Source organism: Pinus tabuliformis, chromosome 1_1 (assembly GCF_031772625.1).
Source record: "Pinus tabuliformis cultivar Carrire ecotype Pingquan chromosome 1_1, CPIR1, whole genome shotgun sequence".
In the NCBI taxonomy this organism is placed as follows: Eukaryota; Viridiplantae; Streptophyta; class Pinopsida; order Pinales; family Pinaceae; genus Pinus; species Pinus tabuliformis.
In genome coordinates this window covers 851784153-851799225 of record NC_142297.1, presented here as the reverse complement: position 1 = coordinate 851799225, position 15073 = coordinate 851784153, and the positions used below count along the sequence as shown (strand labels likewise).

Genomic DNA, 15073 nt, shown 5'->3' with positions numbered 1-15073 from the left:
AAGGTACTCTAATGTTAAGGTTTGATACTCCCGGTTGAAGAACCACGATGCCCTAAGTTAATAAAGGCACTCATGCATGTTGATTTATAACCTCATTTAAAAGTGTAAATCTCTAGAAGGAAACATGCTTGTATGCTTCAAATCATCTCAAATATAAACATACTTGATTTGGCTCATCTATCCATGTAACGAAGGTACTCTGATGTTAAGGCTTGATACTCCCGGTTGAAGAACTGATGTCCATGTAACATACTTGATTTGGCTCATCTATCCATGTAACGAAGGTACTCTAATGTTAAGGTTTGATACTCCCCGGTTGAAGAACTGCTGTCCATGTGTCCAAATTTATTGAGCCCTCCCTTCTCCCTAGTCTGTAAAGGAGAAGGGTTGCACACGACTATGAAGGTTCAAGAGTTTGAGTTTTGAAACTCTAGCATTGTTAGTTCACTGTTTCCAGATTTAATACAAAATCACTGGTGCTGTTTTGAGAGTTCAGATTTGCAAAATCACTGGTGCTGTTATGAGAGTTCAGATTTGCATGCTTACTGTCTAATTACCAGCAGTATGTGTTTGCAGGTTAAATAGAGTTGTTTTGAGAGTTCAGATTTGCAGGATTACTGTCTAATTATCAGCAGTATGTGTTTGTAGGTTAAAGCACTCTATTTAGTATTAACTATACTTTTGATTGGTGTTTCCCTCTTTAGCCATCTAAGCAGTTACATTCCAATGTGCAGTATATGCTTATGATGGTCTAGACTTTTTACAAGTAATGGATCAAAGAAAACCAATGCAAGCACACAGCAGTTCAATTAAAGATGACCAAAAAAGTGTAGGTTATATTAGTAGGGTTGCTATTCATACCTTCCACTGTACTCATCTTATTAAGGCTTTGACAATATAGTAGATTAATGGCTGATTGGTTCAATCATGTTAAGATCTTTAAAAAGCATCCTGCATTATTTTTGCAGTCACTGAAGGTATTCAACTTGAAGAAGTGCTATCCAGATAGTTTACCTACTCAATGGTCATACATGCATGAGGAATCAAGGAAATTGGAACAGTGCTAATCATCTATAAAATGATATTTTGAATCCAACATTTCAATTTTATTTTTATCACGAACTCCGGGGCAGAACAATCCACTTCGTAACCTATCCGACTTGTCCTGACAAACCAAAAGCATAGCCTTATTGTACTTTTTAGCAGAAGAAAGTTCCACACATCAATGAACATGGAAAAGGGCATTGAGACAGCCGCAATAATATCATGCATTTGTTGATGACTTCTTAGAAGAATATTATGCACTTGTCAGAATGCCATCCTCAGAATATTCCGGAACCCTATCAACGCATACTGTTGAAGTCCCCAGTGCACTATGTAGAACCAAGCTTGTATGTTTTTATACAAAGCAATGAAATTTTTAAAGCAATACAAATCATCCCACAGTTTCCAGTACCTATACAGAAAATGGATACATTTCTCTATTGATGCATTCAATGGCAATGCTTATCTTCACAGCCATAGAAGATAGCTTTTTACTTTGCAATAACAGCCTTGAGCTATGTTTAATATAAACAAAAAGTACAGTGGCTGAAAATGATATTCGAGCTTTGTGAGGTGTTAAGACACTAAGAAGGAAGCTGCCTCCTTACTCTGAGGAACGAATAAGAGAGGAAATTGGAATACTTCACATATGAATTGGTCGGCCACGTCTATTTATTCTTCATTAACTTGGCCACCAATATATAGCTAAAAGTTTCGTGCAGGTTTTTGGTTGCATATGTGGCATATGGAGGAGGTTACCAGACATCAAGCCTTAACAGTCCTCTTTGAAGAGTTATGTGTCTTATCTTCTTCAAGATCACCAGCTCCCCATCATTTTAAAGTAAAAGATTTCAAAAAGTCCAAAACCGGACACAAAAGTTACAGAGTATTAATCTCAAATACAAGTAGAAAACCCTGTATAACAGCAGGAGGAAGGAACTAACATCAGGAGCTTGCCATGTCGACTTCCATTTCAGCAATTAGTCAAGCATTAAATATTAAAGCCCTAGTGGTGCCAGTGACAAGATGTATTTTATTCCCGTTCTTGCTCTGAAAATCTTGACGGGATGGAATAGGACACCCAAGTTCTTTGAGTAATTTCATTTAATACTAACCAAAGTGGTGGAATTCTTAAGCTTGTCTTTAAACAATGATATTGATTGCACCAAGACAAGTGAGGTGCACTTTACATCCCAGTATGAATAAGATGTGTAACATCACATGGTTAAAAACTTAAAATCAATAAAAAATTCAAGACCCCAATGTAAAAGTGAAAAACAAAAGCCCACCGAATAATGAAAAGGAAAATTACAACAAAAAAATCACAATAATAAAAAAATATACAAAATAACAAAAAAAACCAAAAAAATCCATCTTAATGCCAAACTTTTAAGTTTTTTTAAACAGTGAGAAGATACAGCAGGAAGTAAGAACTAACATCAGGAGCTTTCCATATCGACTTCCATATCAGCAATTAGTCAAGCATTAAATATTAAAGCCCTAGTGGTGCCAGTGACAAGATGTATCTTATTCCCGTTCTTGCTCTTAAAAACTTGAAGGGATGGAACAGGACACCCAAGTTTTTGAGGAATTTCAATTAATACTAACCAAAGTTATTGAATTCTTAAGAAGTGTTTTTAAACAATGATATTGTAATTGATTGCACCGAGACAAGTGAGGTGCACTCTACAGCTCAGTATGAATAAGATGTGTAACATCACATATTGTTGAAAACCTAAAATTAAGATGTGTAACATTACATATTGCTAATTTAAGACCTTAATGTAAAAGTGAAAAACAAAAAGCTCACAATAATAATGAAAAGGAAAATTACAAAAAAAACACGATCAAAATAATAAAAAATATACAAAATAATCGAAGAAACCAACCAAGATCCATCTTAATCCCAATGTTTTAAACAGTGAGAAGATACAGCAGGAGGTAGGAACTAACATCACGAGCAAGCTTTCGATATCGACTTCCATATCAGCAATTACTATTAGTCAAGCATTCAGTATTAAAGCCCTAGTGGTGCCAGTGACAAGATATATTTTGTTACTATTCTTGCTCTGAAAAACTTGACGGGATGGAACAGTACACCCAAGTTCTTTGAATAATTTCATTTAATACTGATCAAAGTTATGGAATTCTTAAAAGTATTTTTAAACAATGATATTGATTGGACCAAGCGAGGTCCAGTCTATAGCCTAGCCCAGTATGGATAAGATGTGTGACATCATGGTTAAAAAACTAATAATTTCATTTAATACTAACCAAAGTTATGGAATTCTTGAGAGTATTTTTAAACAATGATATTGATTGCACTTGCTTGAGGTTCACTCTATAGCTCAGTATGGATAAGATGTGTGACATCAAATATTGTTAACCAAAATGACAGAAAAGTTCAAAACCCTAATGTAAAAGTGAAAAATAAAAGCCCACTATACTAATGAAAGGAATATTAAAAAAAGGTCGACCATAATAATAAAAAATATACATAATAACAGAAGAAACCGAAACCAACCGAGATCCATCTTAATCCCAAACTTTTAATCAAAAATATACATAATAACAGAAGAAACCCACTGAGGTCCATCTTAATCCCAAACTTTTAAGCAGTGAGAAGATACGCTTCAGTTTCTTTTTTAACCCTCTTGGTGCTTAATAAATATGGGATTAAGATGAATCCATGTTAGTGTTATTAATAAGGTAAGATTTTTCCATGCACTGTACACTAGCATGGTATCTGAACATAACATTGACTGAACTTACTGCCAATGCCATGGAGAACATGATCATATTCCAATTTCCTACTGGGATGGCTTCCACTTGTACAGGAAGACGCAAATACAAATCCATCCCAAAGAAGCACAAGGACCATGAAACATATTATGCCAAAGAATATTGTATCCTTTCCTCATGATGGCAGACGTAGAGGCCTACAGTCCAGCATCCAGAACAAATCCCAAAAAGCCATTAAGTGTTGTTTCATGAGAGAGAAAAGTATTCTTTCAACCCAATCAAGGGTTTCTGAAAAGCAAGCTTATAACATTCAGCTCGTAACACAAGCATCTATCTTTTAGACGCTTGGTCTAAAATATGAGACTCAGAATCTCTGGTGAATGCTTTTGAAGAGTGCTAAACTTAGTACCTGATTTTGGGGCTGCAATGCATAACGAGCAATCTTATCACTAGAGTGACTTTCAGAGTACTTTGCTGCTTCTTTTATGACATTCAATAGCAGGTTTTGTACCAGGTATTAATGATATCCAAGTTAATGGAACCATTGTAGCCATGGATTGAATGAATATACCCAATGGCAATCTCGAGTAGTCCCCTGATGAAACACCAAGAAACGATGCAAGGGCAGTACCTGAATAACCACTCACTATGCTAGCCAAGCACTGTACTGACATGAAAAGGGCCATGAGTGAACCCTCACAGCCAGCAGGGCATAATTGAGCAAGCAGCACAGTAAAGGGAAGTAATTTGAACTGAGCAATAGCTTCTACAGATGCTGATATTCCTATAACATAAGCTTCATTTGGTATTCCCAATTGAATATTTATTTGCTTCACAAGGAAAATGTCAGCTAACATAAATAGTGACAAAAGAATCTGCACACCGGCAACCAGCTTCCTCAAAGGAACTTTCTTTAAGAAGCGATTGTAGATGAAACTTCCTAATAAAAGGCTCATCTGCCCAACCACCTTTGCAAGTGCCAAGATGTGTGGATTAATCTTCAAATGCTGTGTGTGGTAGAAAAACATAGTTCCTGTTAAAAGGGGTGTCATTCCAATAGATGCAGCAAACCAAGCAACAGGATATGCAATTTCTGGTCTCCTCATGACTCCTACAATATCTGAGATCTGATTCTTGATGCTTCTCATTATAGACCTCTTCCTCCACTCTAGACCAATTATATTATTCATAGATGCACCTGTGATCGATTTGTGAAAAGATGGTGCACCTTGTGACTTCCCCTTGATTGGGCTTGGATATTGTGCAACTTTAGTTTGCTTTGTACTACGAAGACCAAAGGATTTCTCCCTGAAAATCAAGGAAGTCCCAACTTGAATGCTCAAAGGTAAAAGAAAAATGATGAACATAGTCTTTGCATCAACTTGGCTCACAAAAATCCCACCAAACAAATTACCCAGGACACTCCCTGTAGCCAATGCCATCCATGCAAAGGATTGAAGTTCACCCGATGAAATACCTTTGTTCTTTTTACCACATTCTGCCACCAAACCATCAGTGGCTACCTCCACAACCGAGGCACCAAGATTGCTAAGAAGGATAAAGGCTGTTATAATAGCAATAGACGAACCTGCAGCTGGAATAAATGCAATTGATCCCCATGAAATTGCTTGCAATAAGCCTGTAAAGCCAACAACCAGGAAAAACTTTAGAGCTGTATTTTGCCAATGAGTATTTTGTGAAGATTGAATATGATATTTTCATTGATGTCCATGAATGACCAAAACATGAAACAAAAACGTATGAAATGAAAATTAAAATGGTGAGTTGAATGATGTAAAACAAGAAGGTAAATCCTAACATAGAGAAAAATATCACAAATTTATGTAAAATTGCAGACATGACGGTAGCGTGGAGAGCAATATAAAGAGTGAAGGATAATTCAATTATTATTTCTGTATTGTCACATATAGGTAAGTGCTTTACATTTAAGGCAAAACTTTTCCATCTAAAACAAATGTGTGTCATTATATTGATTGAAGTGATAAGCCAAACATTTGCACTTGTGATTATCATTCAACCTTCCCAGGCCAACTACGGAAATCCCATTGGAATTCAAACAAGGAAAATTGCGTGGAGAGCAATGTGAAGAGTGAAGGATAATTCAATTATTATTTCTGTATTGTCACATATAGGGAAGTGCTTTACATTTAAGGCAAAACTTTTCCATCTAAAACAAATGTGTGTCATTATATTGATTGAAGTGGTAAGCCAAACATTTGCACTTGTGATTATCATTCAACCTTCCACGGCCAACTACGAAAATCCCATTGGAATTCAAACAAGGAAAATAACGAAAATCCCATTGGAATTCAAACAAGGAAAATAACTGAGTCACCTCCTCACAGAAATATACTACACACAAGCAAGGGATATGACAGTTATGCAATAGAGATAATGTAGAAGGAAAACATGATACTACAATGGTTTATAACTTTATTGAGATAACATAGGGATAAGCCTTAAGCATAACAGTCCTAAACCCCAACCATGAGTCATGCCTATACAAGTGGGGTATATACTATATTCAAGAAACATGAGGTGGATTAGTGATCTTTTACCGTTTATCCCTTGTTTGAGATGACTTTGTTGGATCCTCCTGGTGGAAGTGATTTAGAAAGGGCCACCCAACAAACAAGATTCTAAACTCTGTTAGTGCTCCTCATCAAAGTCATTGGAGTCACCAAAATCCAAGTAAACCCAACTTGTCCCCGAAATAGATCACTTCAGACCAGCCCAGACCTGGGCATACTCTGTAAGACTCTGTAAGACTCAGTTTGACCCAACATACCAAAGTTTAACCTTAGCAAAGTCCACCAGCTTTGACAGGACTTGGTTAAACCACTCGAATCTCACTGAAACTCAGCCAGGTCTGAAACCTAGGCCAAATAATGACCTGATGCTATAAAATGCCCCAAAAGACCATTTGCCCCTCATAACCTCATGCTATGTTCCATGTATTTTTCGATATACGGAATAGTTGGTATACAATTTTAGGATTCCAAAAGTGTTATTTTGTATTTCGTTGTTGGTTTGATTCTTGAGTCTTTGCAGAGTCATGGTTTGACCCTTTAGCCAAAAAAGGTCTTGTGCCAAGTCCAGTTTGGCAACTCTGCTCCGGAGTTGACTGCGTTCTCTGAAAGCAAGCCAGTTAAAATCTCAATCAAAACTCTTGGTCAAAATTAGTTAGACTCAATTTTGGTTTTGGTTTCGGTTCATAAGTTTCCTGAGTTTGAGAAGTTAATATTCCTTCAACTTCGGGTTTGTTAAGTAGTTGCAGAGCCCTGTGGCTTTGATCTGTACTACTATGAGTATGATCGAAAATTGGTAAGATGTGACTTTGATTCGTACTAATTTGAGCGAGGACCGAAAATTGGTAAGTAACCAGTGCCAAGTCCAAAGCTAGAGTGAGAAGTTGGGTGTGTGTGTGTGTATAACAAAGAAGACACTAAAATACAGGAAACGGCATAGCAAGTATTACAGAGCACAGGAAAACAATGCATTACTTGAGTAAACTTGTAAATAATAGGTTTTAACAAAAATCTCAGAAAAAAGGCTGAGAGTTAACCCAAACCCAAAAAATTAACAATGTGGACACACAACTCAGGCAAGAAAACATATAGAAAGTCTTACTGAAAGAAAGAATAAAGAAAATGAAAGAAAGAAGCTGCACCGACCTCCTATGCAAATATAGGGCAAGCGGTGCGCCCCTCCAATATAGACCGCATCAGAGAAAATGCCATATATAGGTTTGGCCACCATAGGCAAGTTGACAGTATTTTGCAGGAACTGCATTGTGGCAGGGTCGAGTCTGAGATTGTCCTTAAAATAAAAATTGAGAGCCCACCATGGGAAAACCCGAAATCCTTGAACCCAGTAACCCAGACCCAGCACCACCATTAAGCCTGACCCATAATTCCTCCCCATTTTAGGGAGCCACCCTGATGATAACATATCTCTCTGCCTGCTTGCAAGCTCCACAAATTTTTGAACATAGCTTCTCTTGTTTTTATTAAGTTCATCAGAGCACTCTGCTGTAGTAGAAACAAGAATGTGAAGGTCAGATTCTGATCTGTAAATGGGCTTAAAATTGCGGGTTTTTCCAGATAATTTGTGAAGATCCTTGCTGTTGTGCTTCTTGTTGCAGCAATATGTTATGGGCAGTCTCAGAATTTTGGGTTCAGAGGAGACAGATTTGGGATTGCAGCGGTTGTGGCGATGAAGTGTATCCAACACAGGAATGCCTCCTTGAGGACAGGGCATACACCATCCACGCATTGGATTAGCTTGGATGGCAGTTATGTATATAACTCAGTGTATGAATACTACTGGCTCTACTGGGTTTGGCCTGGATTTTAGAAACATTCAGGAAGAACGTTTTAATGCATGTGCCGTGTCAGTATTGCCAGAAGAGATGATTCTAGACGTAATTTCTCTGTATGATTCCAGTTGATCTGATGCCTGTTGTCATGTTGTCACGAAGTGGGGAAGACCGCATGCCCAAGTCATGGATCTCAAATTTCAATGCTGTGCAAGTTATCGAAGAATGTAGTTGCTTCCTCTTGTCGTTTGCGGATGATTAGGTTTTTTGGTGTTTCATAAAGAAGTAGGTTAATATGCCCACAAATTCAGTTCAGTTGTGGTGGGTTGTTTTTATTTATCAAACATGCCATTGATGATGCAAGGCAATCTTCGTCAACACTTTTCCCTTGTGGCGCGTTGAGTTGCATTTGACGGATGGAGATATTAATTATAGAATTTTGATATGGATTCTGACTCATTTTAGTTCATCACCTATGTTAACATCATGTACATTGACACATTTTATTTTGTTTTTTCCTCTTATATAAAATCTAAATCTTATATTTATTAAATTTTAAATTTCATTTAATTTTTATTTTAATTATTAAAATATAATAAATGATAATATTTAATTATTAAAATATAATTAAAAAATAAATTTTCAATAAAATATTTTCTAAAACTAATTAATTTTTAATGATTAGTTTATTCTCTAACAACATTTCATTATTTATTTCTTAATAAAATAATTGAAAATGTCTTCAAAAGTCATAACCAGTTCAATTACATTAAAAATATTAACGTGGTTAATATAGCCGAAATTTTCATTTGTATAGTTGTCTATAGAGGCAGAGGAATTGCGTAAACGGCGAAAAGTGGTTGGAATCCAGGCAAAAAAATTCAAAAATTCAAAAAATCTTGTAGATGCGTGTTTGAATCATGTTTTTGATGGTGAAAATGGATCCAGCACCATCAAAAACCTCTAGGACACCTAAAATTATGAATTTTCACTACGTTTACTTGGATTTACAAAAATCTGTGCTCCGATTTTTTTCAAAATATAGTTGGAATTTCCATAACTTTGAGGGCAAAAAAGCATAATTTTTAGACTACGTCATTTGGATCTACCATAAACAAATATATAAGAAAAAAAAACATTGCAATAAAAATATTATTATTAATTTTGATTTTACTTAAACTTTAAAAATGTCAGGTCATGATAAAAAATACAAGTGTTGAAGAGTTCCTATCATTTAAACCAAGATATAAGAGATTTTTTTTTAAATTAGGTATGCTTTGAAAATTCCTAGGAAATTGGTGGGTAAGGAGTAATGTGACAATAAGACATTTTTTTAAATTAGGTATGCTTTGAAAATTCCTAGGAAATTGGTGGGTAAGGAGTAATGTGACACGAATCTAATTTTTTAAATTTATTAAAAGTTAATGTAACTTAACAATTGTGTAACACACTACAACCATTGATAAGCATTGAGACGAAGCTTGAGAATCAATCTAAGTTGTCAATTAAAAAATAAAAATAAAAAATTCAACATCCTCATCCACCTTAAGTTGAAATAGGAAGCCTTACGCAATTATTGTTGGAAGTTTTGGGAAGAAAATTGTGTATGATATTTTGTTTGTCCAACACAAGGCTTTAAGTGGACATTCTATTAGGGAAATTTTTATGGGCGAAATTTGGCAAATTGGTTATTTTTTGGACATAAACGAGAAAACATATTTGTCAATTTGAGTAAAAATTGGTTGATTTACCAATTCGCCAAAATTCACCAATTTTAATAGCAAATTACAAGTTTTTAATTAAATATTCACTTACATTTTATACATATGAATTTTCAAACCTGAATAGTCGCCTAAAATACTATATAGAGAAAAATATTTAAATCCTTAAAAAATACATGCTCCACCCATTAGTAGAGACTAGAAAATTTATTTAAGATAAAACTGACCTTAAAAAAAATTATAATTATATGACAAACCACTGTTTTATCCAAAAATGTAATTTTACTAATTTTGAAATTATATTTATATATTATAAAATTATTTGAAAATTTAAATCAAAATTAAGATTGAAAAACAATTTTTAAAAGTGTAATTTAATATAAAATTATTTTAATAAAAACACTGATTTAATGTAAAATTATTTAAAAAAAAGAAAAGTAAGATCTCTCTGCAGGTGCCGAAGATGAACCCTAAATTTACAGCCGTCGCTGCCTCGTCCTCGGCTGCCGTCTGGCCTCTGGTTTGCCATATCGAAGCAGGAGACGCGCGTTTCAGTCCAGGATTACGGGAGTTTCATTTCCTTTCTCTTTTTTCCTCTGATACGCAGGTTTTCAATCACTTTCTGAAAGCTACCCTATCCCTCTTTTGCTCTGCTCCCAGCATTGCATCTGCGAGATCTTGGACCTCGGCTGCCGCATCTCTTACCAATCGCCTCCATCAGAATGCAAACGCAGAGGCCAAGGATGTGCGCGTCGAATATTCTAACGTCTCTCCTCAGGCGGAGGCTCTTGGGAAGAAAGTCTCTACTCTGGAAGGCTGCTCATTCCTTCCATTGCCCTCTCTGTCCCCCCAAAACAGCCATTTCTCTGCTCTAGATCTTCAATTTTTTTTACGTGTCCTGGATCTACATGGACGATTTGTCTGGAAGCTCTTCTGGGTGGATTGCATTGACAAATTCAATGGTCTTTGGACCCTCTCATCTTCTCCTCACAAACCCCTACGACAAGTTCAGGGGAAGAAGGCCCTTCAATGCTCCAGCCGCCTCTCGACTTGGATCTGCAAAGGAAAGCAGAACCCTGATCCTTCTGTCGCGTTTCAGATCCAGATCAGGCTTATCTCCGGCAAAACTCAGCTACATTGGGTGAACTCGTCGGATCTAGTGCAGAACCTCAAGAATGCTCTGGATTTCAAGTTGGGGATACCCTCTGCAGCTCAACGACTTCTCCATGAAGGTAAACAACTTGAGGATTCTCTCCCCCTGTCTTTTTATAGCATTAAGAGAAATGCATCCATTACTCTTACTCTTCGCTTGAGAGGGGGAGCTGTTGGACAGTCCTCCTCTGCTAAGACGTTTTCATATAAAGACGTTGTCCATGCTCAGTTGCCTAAGAAGACAGCTCCACCGGTTCAGGCACCCAAGCCTTTTCTGGTGGACAAACTTGAGGAAACCCCCTCTATTGAAATCATGCATCCATCGCTGGATGAGCAAACCCAAACGTTTGCAGAACAAGCCATTATTTGCAGGTTCAATGGGCTATGGCCGAGCACTGCCGACCTCTACCAATGGATTCACTCCAACTGGACCAACAATTGCAAGGTGCTGTTATGCTCAAAGGGCTTCTTCATAGTAGTCTTCGTTCTAGATGAGGACTACCAGAAAGCTTTAACTGCAGGCCCATGGTTCTGGGGATCAGCAGGTTTATTCCTCACCCCTTGGTTCCCAGATTTCGATCCCACTACAGCAGTCATCACCAAGCTCCCCATCTGGGTCAGGCTTCCAAATCTCCCAGCACACCTATGGCATTTTGCAGTATTCCAAGGGATCGGAAATTCTCTAGGCCGCTTTCTAGACACAGACGTCTCTAGAGGGGAAAAGGGGATTTACACCTTTACCAGAATCTGTGCAGAAATAGACATGAGCAAAGGTCTCCCTGACCAGATCAATCTCAAAATTGGACTCAGACCCTGGACTATGAGAACACAGCCTTTCGATGTCGTAACTGCCATCACACAGGGCACCTTAAGGGCTCTTGTCCCACGATACCTGCCCAAAAGAAGAAAGTCAGTCCTAAGCAGAAATCCAAGAGCTGGAAGCCTCATGATCCTCCCCCCATGGACGACTTTGATTTCAGCTCGGATGAAGAGGAACAGGTTGAGGAAGGAATGGAAGCAAAGCTGGCACAGGACCCTCCCTTGACCGATCCTGAGGATTCGTCTATCCCACCAATCTCACAGAAAAGGAATCATGAATCCTCCCCCTCGGATTCAGACAAGGAGTCCTCCCCGTCAGCACAGCCCAATCTGCAAATCATGCTGGTTCAGCAAAGTCCTCTTGACTGGGTCAAAGTTGGTAAAAAGAAAGGAAAAAAGTGTTGAATAGCTGATTCTACACACGCTGGGTAGAATCCTCTGTTTTGCTCTTGCTCCTCTGTTCTTCTTGTCTCTTCTTGCTCAGCGCAGCTCTCTTCTCTTTTCCTTTCTAGGGGCCGAGGTGGATAGCCTATCCTTTCCGGCAACCTGTGTTCTTGCCTCTCTTGACTGTAACTTCTTATTATACCATTCTTCCTTTTAACAGAATTAGTCCTTACTAAAAAAAATTAAAACTTTTTCTGATTTAATTTTACATAATAAAATTTTCATCTAACCATTAAACCCTAAAACCATATTTGTGATAACTAAAAATTATACCATAAAAATAATTTTAATTTTTTTTAATTACAAAAATAATTAAACATTAGAGAAATAATTTGATAATAATACCAGAAAGTCAGTGAGACACTCATTTATTTCCATAATAGCATACTCGCTAATTTTTTCCCAAGTTTTGAAGAGAAAACATGATACTAATTTATATATGTAATAATGGAGTACGTTCGTTACTTTATACGTGAGTTTTAAATTATTATTATAAAAGAAGATAGTAAGACACTAATAAAATGAATAAAAAGTCGATAATAAATTAATATGTTTATAATATATTTTCTAAATTTTGAATAGAAAATTTGATTACTTGCTTCATCTATGTTTTAGATCATGTGAATTCTTTTGCGAATTTTTATTGCAATTTAATCAATGGTGAATCTTTGTGATTTATGGATGAAGATAAAAAAAATTTAAGAATGATTGTTATACAAGCAAGTTTTTTAGTTAGTTTGTTTGTTTGTTTTTTTTTTTTTTTTTTTTGTTTCTTTTTCATATATTTCTATTTTGAAATTTGGATTGGGTTTCTCGGTAGTTTAAGAATTTATTTCTCTCAATGTTTTTTTGGATGAGGAAACTTTCAGTAGTTAGAAGTTTTTTTCGGAGTAAGGTTTGGTTTGCAAGTATAATGGATTTTGGCCAGGGCTGACAAATCTACACAAATGGATCTATGAGACATGGAAACCTTGTTTAGTAGATGATCTGAATATTTATCCCATGGCTCGGGGCTTTTTCATTTTTGTTTTGACAATATTGAGGACAAGAAGGTCATTTGTGAATCCAAGTCATGGTTTTGGGGTAGTGTTGGTCTCTTCATGCAACATTTGCCTCCCACCTTTGATCTGGTAATGGCATCAATCTCCATAGCTCCAATTTGGGTAAGGCTTTCGAACCTACCCTTGCATCTTTGGAATCTCCAATCATTATCCTCTATTGGGAATGCTCTTGGAAAGTTTTATTGTCGCAACCCATATACAAGATTTTTTTATAAAACTACTTATGCTCGAATTTGTGTGGAGATGGACTTCAATAAGGGTTTCCCACTTAGATCAATTTGACAACCCCAAATTATGTCTAGGCCCCAAATATTGAGTACAAAAATATTTCATTTCAATGTAGAGCATGCTATGATTTGGGGCATGTAATTAAAAATTGCCCCAAGCGTCAGAGTAACAAAGAGGGGAAGGAGCTTAGGGTGATCAATATATGATATACAAATATGAAGAGTCTCGAGATTAGAAAGAACCAAAAGATAAATAGAAAGTTGATACTGCCAAAGAAAGTGCATCAGAGGCAACAAAAATCAATCAGGAAAAACGCATGCCAATAAGGATTCTCTGGACTCAGTGAAAGTGGAAAAGCAACAAACCCTCGTGGAAAATGGATCCCCTATGGAAACTACAAGGAATAATGTTGGAAAGAAAACTTCTTAGGTAGATCACGTGAATGAGGAAGACTTCAATATCAGGAATGTGCACTTGCCAAAGAATGACATAGAATTTTAATAGAGAGTCCATACAAGTGGAGATAATTTTTATAGCAGTGTGGAATGACCTGTTGTAGAGTTTTTATAACCCAACGTTTCGAACTACTAAAATGAGTCCATCTTCATGGGAACACCATCTATCTTGAGAAGATATATATATATATATATATATATGAGTGAGTAAAAAAGATGGTTGGTAGTTTGGGTTTGGATTGATAATCAAGATTTTTTTAATATAATTATGATATTATTTTATAGTTATTATATTAAATTTAAATTTATTTTAATAATATATTTAGTTAGTTGATGTTATGACTAGATCCGTCTTAACATCGAATCTATCAAGCGCCGAGAGGGATCAAATCTCTCAAGGTGCAAACCTATTTTTTGAGTGCAAAACTTGAGGAAAGGTTTGCACCTCGAGAGATTTGATCCCTCTCGGCACTTGATAGATCCGATGTTAAGATGGATCTAGGCTGGTTTTTGTCGTATGCAATCATACAAAATTTTTTGAACATCTAATTATTTTGATCATTTTAAATATGCTAAATATGTCTAAGATTAATTTGGTCAATTTAATTTAAAATTTGCTCCTCAATTTGTTGCTAAACATCTAATTATTTTGATCATTTTAAATATGTTAAATATGTCAAAGATTAATTTGGTCAATTTAATTTAAAATTTGCTTAGTTACCTTAGTTTGTTGAGATGAGAGAGACTCTTAGAAATTTGAATGATGAGATGAGAGAGACTCTTAGTAACTTGAATGATGAAAAATGATGAAATGCAAATTTTGAGTGCAAAGTGTCAATGTAACAATTTTGATAGATAAAAAATGTGAATATCTATAGTCACACCTATTAGTGTTTCCATTTCCTCATATTGATCATATGAAAAGAGTAGTTGGAATCATATACCATTCAAATATTTAACTCGAGCTACTATAGTAAACAACACACCTTGTCTCTGTTGCTCTCCAATATTAATAGTAGTTTCTCGAAGTTCAATCATTGTGACTTACGGAGTGTTAAACCCCAAATA

General features: G+C 36.1%; 1 protein-coding gene across 1 annotated transcript; it reads right to left on the bottom strand.

Moving 5' to 3' along the window:
* Positions 1–3774: 3774 nt before the first annotated feature.
* LOC149216947 (putative folate-biopterin transporter 7) lies at positions 3775–8443 on the bottom strand. Its single transcript, XM_089392862.1, has 2 exons — positions 7482–8443; positions 3775–5425 (listed from the first exon to the last, which is right to left on the bottom strand). The coding sequence occupies exons 1-2, from the start codon at positions 8080–8082 to the stop codon at positions 4248–4250; spliced, it is 1779 nt and encodes a 592-aa protein (XP_089248988.1). The 5' UTR covers positions 8083–8443; the 3' UTR covers positions 3775–4247.
* Positions 8444–15073: the final 6630 nt, after the last annotated feature.

Coding starts and splice junctions, on each gene's coding strand:
- LOC149216947 (XM_089392862.1), bottom strand. CDS start 8,082: ATGCGTGGATGGTGTATGCCCTGTCCTCAAGGAGGCATTCCTGTGTTG. Junction 5,426..7,481: donor GCCCTATATTTGCATAGGAG/GTCGGTGCAGCT, acceptor TTGGCTTTACAG/GCTTATTGCAAGCAATTTCA.